At 32.5% G+C, this 9,991-nt stretch overlaps 1 protein-coding gene across 4 annotated transcripts; it reads left to right on the forward strand.

Annotated features, from left to right (window-relative positions):
• Nucleotides 1–3,583: 3,583 nt before the first annotated feature.
• Nucleotides 3,584–6,509, forward strand: CYCT1;3 (cyclin T 1;3). 4 transcript variants are annotated; one of them, XM_079047169.1, is made up of 8 exons: nt 3,584–3,718; nt 4,310–4,602; nt 4,819–4,900; nt 4,991–5,119; nt 5,201–5,376; nt 5,504–5,655; nt 5,745–5,780; nt 5,866–6,509. In XM_079047169.1, the coding sequence occupies exons 2-8, from the start codon at nt 4,388–4,390 to the stop codon at nt 6,300–6,302; spliced, it is 1,227 nt and encodes a 408-aa protein (XP_078903295.1). In that variant the 5' UTR covers nt 3,584–3,718; nt 4,310–4,387; the 3' UTR covers nt 6,303–6,509. The 4 variants fall into 4 exon arrangements, with proteins under 4 accessions (XP_078903295.1, XP_078903297.1, XP_078903296.1 ...); XM_079047170.1 differs by having other exon boundaries at nt 3,589–3,712; XM_079047171.1 differs by lacking the exon at nt 5,745–5,780.
• Nucleotides 6,510–9,991: the final 3,482 nt, after the last annotated feature.

A 9,991-nucleotide genomic window follows, 5' to 3' on the forward strand; every position in this document is an offset into this window, starting at 1 on the left:
GACATCTGAAAAGAAAGATAGTTTTAGTTAGATTTCAAGATACCTCAATATAATAACCCAAAGATATAATATTAAGGTTAGGATCCAACTATGAGAATTCACAACTTAGAAATGGGATGCCGAGATCCAAGTGTGAATTTCATAAAGGTAAGTGAATGACGATTCACTAATTCCACCAAAATATGAAACGAATGAAGTGAAATTCCTAATTCTTTTGAGATACATTGAAACTATTCAATGACATGTTTTAATCTCGGATGATGCTCTTCTATTTGTGACTAGGATACCGAGGATCACAAACAAGATGTGAATAACCATGCAAACGTACTTGGTAACCTCATTGTCTTTATCATTATCTATTGATGTGCCGGTAAACCACACACGCTCCATCAAAATTGATAATCATGGGATACCCATTACGACTCTTTATTAGTCCTAATTAGTGTGCCGACTAACCACACACGCTCCACTAACAGCTTATAAAGCCTAATGTGTAATTTCATGGGTTAGCATATTTTTCACATTTTTCCTAAAGCAACTAGAGTTGGGATTTTATAAAATAATTTTCTAGTACTTCATAAATAACATTATACTTTTAATGAGATTAAGTTGTCCTATCAAATCCGTTCTGCTAATGACCCTCCACTAATCAAGGAAGCGGTGGGTGAGCGTGGACACCCATTCAACTACCATTTTATAGGCAGTTTGCTTATACCCCCTTATAGACTAGCTTCGTGAATGAGGCATACTAGCGATTTGACTGACCAATTCTTATACATACATAATATTTAACTTTTAATTATAATATATATAAGGTGTGTTTTAAACTTCTTAAAACTTTAGGGTTTATATAAATTTTTCGAAAAATTAAACCATTAATTTTAAAATTAAAATAAACCAAAATTAGATTTAATAACTATCTATTAATTAACTTTTAATCAATTTATTAAATCTTTGGAGGATTATCTAATTAAATTAAACAATTAATTTAATCCTAATCCTAAACCCTCTAAAATTCGAAAATTTAGGGTAAAGGATAATTATCCAATTAAGCAACAATTATCCAAACAAGAAACCCTAAAAATCATAAGGATATTTCGAAATTTAAGGGAGGTGGCTAGGGTTTTTCAAAACCCTAACCCTAATTTTCGATTAGGGTTTATGGAGACTAGGGTTTTCGAAAACCCTTCAAGTCAAAACCCAAAAAACGAAAATCTTGGCCTTTAGGGTTTAATAGCTATAAACCTTAATTTGCAATTCAACTATTATAACAATTCAATTTAAAGCAAAACCAATGGCTCTGATACCACTTATGGGTTTTAGGTAAAACAAATAAACTAGAAAAACAATTCTTAAGTTCACATGCAACCTAATTTGGATCTATGATTTGACTATTGAACATATAACTTTGAATTGCAAAACAAGAACCCTAAGAGAGGAGACTATTTTACAAATTAACCAATTAGGGTTTTAGAGTTACATACCTTTCAATTGTTATAGTAAACAATTGGTAATCCTTTTGATCTTGATCTTCTTGGAAGCTTAGCACCACAAATGCAATACCTCTAATGGAATCACACCCAAGAGCTATCAAGAAGGAAACTTATGAGGAGAGAGGCTAGGGTATTCAATTTTCGGCCTAGGGTTTCTTCAATGGAAGGAGTGGCCGGTTTTGGGAGCCAGAGGCGTCCTTATATAGCTGAGGTGTCTAGGGTTTAAGGAAAACCCTAATGTTCTTTTGCTTAGGGCTTAAGCTTATCCAAAGACCTTATCCAAGCCCCTTGGACGAAATCATTAGGGTTTCCCCTATAGATTTCGTCCATCCCTTTCCAATGAGGTTCTGGAACCTTCCACTCAACTATTGGATAATTGCAAACCAGTCATTACACTTTATAATTAATACAGTTAACCCCAAAATCAATTCTAATTAATTTCTGGCTAACTATTAATTAAACATTATGATTTCTTATTAATATATTAATCTTTTAACATATTAATAAATCATTTATATTAATTTATTAATCTTATAATAAATTAATATCTCTCCTTTCATAATTTCCTTATCCAATTGCTAGGTTTGAGGGCAACCCAAAAGGACTGTGCTGCTATTAATTCAAGTACATACCAATTATAGTTATGGGCTTAGATACCTAATCCAACATAAATACCCCCTCAACTCCTGTAAAACCCGATCTCGCTCCTGCAAGTACTGATCCACCGTACTGAGCAGTGTTGGAAAACTACCATAATATAGTAAATGAGGCGGGTCTCGACCGTATAAAATGTGAAAATGTGTGGTATTTGTTGAAGTGTGAAAAGATGTGTTGTACCAGTATTCCGCCCATGGTAACCAGGTGACCACTTCTTTGGTGTATCAACAACAAAACAACGCAGATACGTCTCAACACATCGGTTTACTACCTCCGTTTAACCATCTGTCTGGGGGTGATAAGCGGTACTTCATTTGAGAGTACTACCCAACGCTCGAAACAATTCTTTTCCAAAAATTACTTAGAAAACCTTATCTCGGTCAGAAACAATAGACTCGGGAACGCCATGTAGCCTTACTATTTCTTTAATAAAAATCGTTGCAACCATCAGAGCCGTGATAGGTGCTTTAGAGGAATAAAATAGGGATACTTACTAAGTCGATCTACCACCACAAAAATAACTATAAACCCCTATGATCGAGGTAGCTCGTCAATTAAATCCATTGTCAGTTCCGACCAAACTTTTGTCGGTAACTCCAACGGTTGTAATAACCCGCTAGGAGCCATCGTAGAATACTTTTATCGCTGACAAACATCACATTCGACTACAAATTTAGCCACATCAACCTCCATTCCCACCCAGTAACTTCACGAGTCATCCAATGATATGCCTTTTGTACTCCCGAATGACCTCCAATCACACTACTATAGAAGTCACGAAACATCACCAGAATCCAAGCTGAACTTCAGGGAGCACCAACCAACCCTTAAAGAGGAGTCGGCTACCCTCGATGGTATACCCAGCGGTATCTCCCCACCCTCGACAATGTTTTTCTTTAAAGCTTGAATCTCAACATTAGCTTCCAATTCACCCCATAATCCCTCCCAGTCGACTCTCCATGAGGTTGTTAACGCCGACAGTTGCAGCTTAGAATTTTTGTGGGAGAGAGCGTCTGCCACCCTAGTGTCTTTGTCGTGTCTGTACACGATGTCGAAGTTGTACCCGAGTAATTTACATAACCATCTCTGATGGTCTTCGGTAACCGTTTCTGCTCCATTATGATTTTATAGTGTTTATGTTATTTTATCTTGCTAACTGTGTTGTATACGTGTTATAATGTAATATATAATATAGGTTATCGACTAATTTACCTAACACCAATACTTTGTGAACTACCAACTAATTTATGAAACAAAAATACTATTTGTTGACAACTAACGATTTAACCCTTATAAAACCTAGATTACGACCAATAAGTGGAAACAAGAACTAAGAATATAATTTACTCTCTCAAATGTCCTTATCCGTTAATCTATCATAAGTCAAGGGGCCATTTTTATAACTCTCTCTTAAAACAAAGAGGGAGGCTGGTGATTATAGTTTCAGAAACAGAAACCAAACTAGGGTTCATTTATTGACTTTTGAAACCTGGAGGAGAAAAGAGTGGCTGTGTGGCTTCTCAATTGTTAGCACTTTTCAAGAGTAACAACTTCAATCGCAGGTTAATGTACGTTTTGTCACAATTTCATCTTTCTTTTTTCTCATTGATCGCTGTTTGTTTCTTTACAATTTTAGGTTACCTTCTTTGTACATTCTGATCTAGTATCGGTTTAACATGAGCATTAATCTGTAATCAAATTGAGTTCTTGATAATAGACATTATATTGCTAAACGGAATTGACAATTCTTAATCTTTGATACTAAAATTACGAGGGTAGGTATCGCCTTAAGGATGAACATTAGTTTGAAAGCACCCTGCAACTCCTCTTTCCGTATATCTTTTTTGGTATCTATGTACACATGTTTCTGAATATTGAAATCATAAAGGTTATGTCTGGATCTATACTGTTTCTGCATTGTTAGTTTTTTATACTGGATAAACAGAGTGTTTCATGGAAGATGTTTCTGAAAACTTTAGCTAACATATGTTCTTATTGAGTTTCTACTTTCTTTACATATGTGTTCACCATAGATGCAATTAAGAACATCAAGAAAAGAAGATTTTCACATCGACATGATTCTTTCTGTTTCTTTAAGATGTTCACATGTCACATGCACAAGATACACTTTTGATACATATTGTTTTGTTTTTTTGCAGAATATCAACATACAAAGTAAGGAAAAGTTGAATACATTCTAGTGTATTGTTAAAGTCATTAAAAGTTTGAGCACAACCATGGAAGCTCCAATGCAATGTTATATTTCCCAAAAAGAAATTGTAAAAGAGCATATATCTGAAGCACCTCATCTTAATCGCAATTGGTATTTCAGCAGAAAAGAGATAGAACACCATACTCCATCAAGATCTGATGGCATTGATTACAAACATGAGCAACATCTGAGAAAGCTATACTGCTCTTTTCTTCAAGAGCTTGGCATAGAGCTTAAAGTGTAAGCTCTTGTTTTCCTTCACTCTCATGTGAGAAGGCACATGAAATGTAAGTATGAGAAAATAGAATTTTCCCTGATGCGAATATTATGATCTTTTTATTCACATAAAGATTACATATGGTTTCACAGTTTGATACTTGTAAGTTGTAACTTGTCTCATTATCTGCTAAAAGTAAAAATATAAAATAACAAATTTGTTATTCTTTCATCTTTCAGACCTCAGGTGACAATAGCTACAGCAATGATGTTTTGTCATCGATTTTACATGCGACATTCTCATGAAAAGAATGATTGGCAGGTATATAAATGTTCTATTTGACTATTCATCATCTTCTCTGATTATCTATTCATGATTCATGTGTTTGATGTTCGACTCAAATTCTTGCAGACAGTTGCAACTGTATGCATGTTTCTTGCATGCAAAGCTGAAGAAACACCAAGGTGGTTAGGTGAACTTGCTGTGGTTGCTTATAAGTTAATATACAAATGGGATCCTTCAGCCTCAAGGAGAATTCGGGTAACTAACTGTTGTCTTTAACTATTTATCTTGATTCAACAATGCATTTTTTTTTTCTTATGAGTTTCTTTATTTGTGTAGGAGATATACGATAAGCAAAAGGATCTAATTTTAATTGGGGAAAGACTTCTATTGATTACTATTGCTTTTGATCTAAATATAGAGCATCCATACAAGTCTCTTGTTGCTGCTCTTAAGAGATTATCTATTACAGACAAGGAGCTTGTAAAAGTCGCATGGAATTTTGTCAATGATTGGTATGTTGTAACTTGTAATTTGTAAATTATTATATATATATATATATATATATATATATATAAATATATTTTTTTTACTCTCATGGTGTTTTATACTTTTATTGATATTCAAAGTATTTTCTTCTAGGCTTCGTACCTCACTGTGTTTGCAACACAAACCCCATTACATAGCTGCTGGCTCTTTATTTCTTGCTGCCAAGGTTAAAAAGGTAAAATTGCCAACAGCAAAAGGGAAGGCTTGGTGGATGGAGTTTGATGTTTCACCTAAACAGTTAGAAGGTATATCTATCTATCTATCTATATATATATATATATATATATATATATATATATATATATATATCCATAACATAACATATTAATTTCAGGTGTGATCCAACAAATGATGAGTTTATGGGAACAGAGTCAGTATATATATATATATATATATATATATATATATATATATATATATATATATATATATATAACATAACATATTAATTTCAGGTGTGATCCAACAAATGATGAGTTTATGGGAACAGAGTCAGAGTCAAACTGTAACATTATCCGGATCTGAAATCAGCAAATCAACAACTTATAGTCCAGAATCAGCAACAAAATCTAATTATGTTAAAAAACAGGTTTTTGAGGATTCCTATGATACGATAAATTGTGTTGATAAAACAAGTGATACTGGTAGTGGAGTTAGTGTTGTTGAGGATGGTGAACCTGTTGCTATAAAGTCTGATTTAAGTTCAGGTTGTAAGATAGGTGGCAATAATAGCCAGGTGGATGTGGATCGAATTAGAGAAAAGATCAAGAAAAGAAATTCTATAAAAACTATGAAAAGAAAATGTGTGGAAGAAGACATGGATGGTGATGAATGGATAGAAAGGGAATTGGAGGATGGAATTGTGTTGGAATCACCGATTCCGGGGAATTGAAGTTTGGTGGGATTGGGATTTTATCATTTTGTAAGTATTGTAACATGAATATTTAAAGTGAGAAGCAAAAAACAAAGATGGTAGAGATTTTTTTGAATAGGTTGATTAGATTTCATGGTCGGGTGGGTGTCACGAGACATATGGTCTACAATGATATGATATGTTGTGTATGAGTAATGAGTGAGAGTGAGTACCATTTTTTCATCATTTTTGCTTTCTTGCTTTTCTTTAAACACTTGTGATTCTTCTTTTAAATCCCATGAGTGTAAATTGGCCCAAAAAAGATACATCATACTTTACTTATCCAATCAACTTACACACGAAGCTTTTGCTTTCCTTTTTTTTTTTTTTTTTCAATTGCTTTTTACAACAAATGTGAAACTCGTAGACCAAACCCCAATAGATGTGGCTTCTCACAAATGAGTGAGCAAAGAAGCTTTCCTCCTTGTCGGGGCCCAAAAGCAAAATGTGTTTTATACCTCCTTTCTTATGTAGGACATACCTGATATAGTATAGATAGTCTTATACTGTGTTTGATATGCATTTTACTAATACTATGCGTTTGTTTGTTTTTCCTATTGTTATTTATCTTTTGTTTACAAAAAAGATAGTTTTGTTGTCAAAGAAGGATGTTTTTAAGACTTTTGAATAGTCTAATTTTATATGAGTGATTATGTATTTATGTGTGTATTCCATGATTTGACTATTTATATGAGTGAATGGTGTACATATAATAATGGAATATTATCTGAATGGATGTAGATTTTTATTAACTTTTATTATATTGTTTGATACCTTTTTATATGGAGATGCAAGAAAGGGAAAGTCAAAAGGTGAAATGCATTTTGTAAAATGTGAAAGAAGACCAAAAGATGTACTTGTAGGTTGATGTGGAAAGATTGATGTGTACTTTTTTTTTTAATGTTTATAGTACAAAATTTATGTGTTGGTGCTTTGTCTTCTTTTAAAACCGTTTAATATCGTAATAAATTTTGTGTTTTTACTTTTCATATTAAATGCAAAGCAAACAAACAAAATGCCATGATTCTTGCATTTGCTTATCGTGGCATGCCTGATATTAAAGTATCATTTTGAAAAAAATGGAGTTTGTTTTCACTAAGCTCGTTAAGGAAGATGTTTTAACTAAAAATATATAGAGAAAAAGACAAATATATTCACTTTGGCATATTATTTGATCTTTATTTATTATAGAACGTCTTGGTCCTCCTTTATTAAAACAGATAATAACAAAAAGACAAATTAAATATCTTTATATTTTTTCTTTTTATCTAATTTTTATTTATTAGATCAAAGCAAGTATCAAAATCAACAGAAGTGATTATAAAAAAAAGTTTAATGGGTTCAACATATCATAATTTCATATGAGTAAGAAAATAAATAAGAACAAAAAGTAAAATCATTATTTACTATGGATATGTTTACATTTAATGTTTTTTTTACACATTTTCTCATTTTTATACCATTTGTTTTTCAAAAGTATCTCTTAACCTAACACTATATTTTTCATTAATAAAATTATTTTGCAATACTTTTTAATAAAAATAGATTTCGCAATAATGTGAGCAATTTTACACACCAAACAATTTTACAATATATAAAGAGAATTTTGCAATATTTTTTTAGTTTCTTTTTTGAACACTTGATTTTTTTATAAAACTAACAAGGAGCTAGGCCATGAAATAACAACTATAAAGGAATTAAGGGAAAATGACATGCGAGGGTAATTACTTTTTCGTCTTGTTCACGTTTAGGTAATTTTATATTTTTAATACACATTTGACCATTTAACTTGTTATTGAAAAAAAATTATTGAAAAAAAAAACAAAACTGTTATTTTATAACAGTATACCATAGTGATTAGATTTGCTTATCTTTTTTCAAAGTAAAAATTATAGAATATTAAAAGTTATATCTTGTGTTTTAAGTTACCACTTGTCTAAGTATCAGCAGCACATATCCAAATGGAAAGGAGTTGTAAGCATCTTTTTACATGTATTTCACATGTCGGAGAATGGTCATGATGTGTATCTTAACATTTAATTAGTGAAAATTTTATATTTCTTCATGCCAAAGCATGAGAGAAAGTGACGTGGTGTTATTTTTAGTTTGACGACATCAAATACGAATTCCTTGAAATACTTACAAAGCTCCATATGGTGACCCCTTTGATTTGATATTAAATTAGTTGGTTATGAAATCTCATGCATACACATTTGGTTTGCAGATTCTTGTAGAATCTAAAGAAACTGGAACGTAGATTATATTATTTTATGCATTTAGATGTTAAATAGACGGAATTTGATTCTGATAGAACTTTTATCTCATTGATTTTATGTTTTTCGTAGGGATGATGAAATAAGGAACTCAATTATCCTTCCACTTCATTTGTATTACTATTTCTCGCCCATGATTTATACATCTTATTTGGATTCCACTTTTTATCTCTTACTTACCGATTAGGGTCAGGCTAATACATATTAATTAACATTTAGGATAGACCAAGATCACATTTTTTATTTCTATTTATATCATGTTAAATCCTGGTTATAATCAAGAAATCCATTATCTTTCATAATACCAAAGCCTTAGATTAAAATCTAGAGCTGACCATAACACACAATCGCCTCCATCCCCGACGACTTAATCTAATAGTTGTTGGAGGTACCTTCACTATGCTCATTATTGTTTCCTTTCTTCTTTTTCCTCATAAATAATAATATAGGCACCGACACCAAACCAAAACTTCTTCCTCGGTTTCTTCTACTTTCTCATATGCTTCTACATCCGTACCGGGACGACGACACAGATAATATTCATATATAAATAAGTATATTCATATATGAATAAATGTATTAATATAGGAACAATATGTTCATTTATGAATAACTATATTCACATATGAATAAGTATGTGTCTATTTACAAGTGATTATTCATATATGAATATGACGGTTGGTAGAGAAGATAGTAGTAGCGGTAGCAGGGGTAGCAGTGGCGGTGGCAGGGGTAGGAGTGGTGGTGGTTGCGATAGCGGGGGTAATGGTGGCAGACATGGTGGCGGTAGGGGTGGCAGAAGTGGTGGTGGCGGTGACGGTGGCGGTGGCAGTGGCGGTGGCGGTGTCCATGGGTAACAGAGTTGTTGGTGACGATAACAAATATTCATATACGAATAAGCATATACTTATTCATATAATCATATATGAAAAAGTATATTCATATATGAATAAATGCGTGTATATATATATATATATATATATATATATATATATATATATATATATATATATATATATATATATATATATATATATATATATATGAAAAAGTATATTCATATATAAATAAATATATTTATATATGAATAAATGCGTATCTATTTTCAAGTGATTTTTCATATATATATATATATATATATATATATATATATATATATATATACACACATGGCGGTTGCTGGCAAAGGTGGTAACGGTGGTAGTGGTAGTATTAGTGATGGTGGTTGTGGTGGCGACAACGTTGGTGGCGATGGTGGTGGTAGGGGCGGATGAGGAGCTGGTGGTGGCAGTAGTGGTGCTCGTGTCAGTGGATGACAGAGGCGTTCATGAAGATGACGACAACAGAGGTGGTGGTGGCGGAGGTTGTGGCAGAGGTGGTCATGGTGACGTGGCA

This window comes from Lactuca virosa, chromosome 5 (genome assembly GCF_052849685.1).
Source record: "Lactuca virosa cultivar CGN04683 chromosome 5, Lactuca_virosa_CGN04683_v6, whole genome shotgun sequence".
NCBI classification, from domain to species: Eukaryota; Viridiplantae; Streptophyta; class Magnoliopsida; order Asterales; family Asteraceae; genus Lactuca; species Lactuca virosa.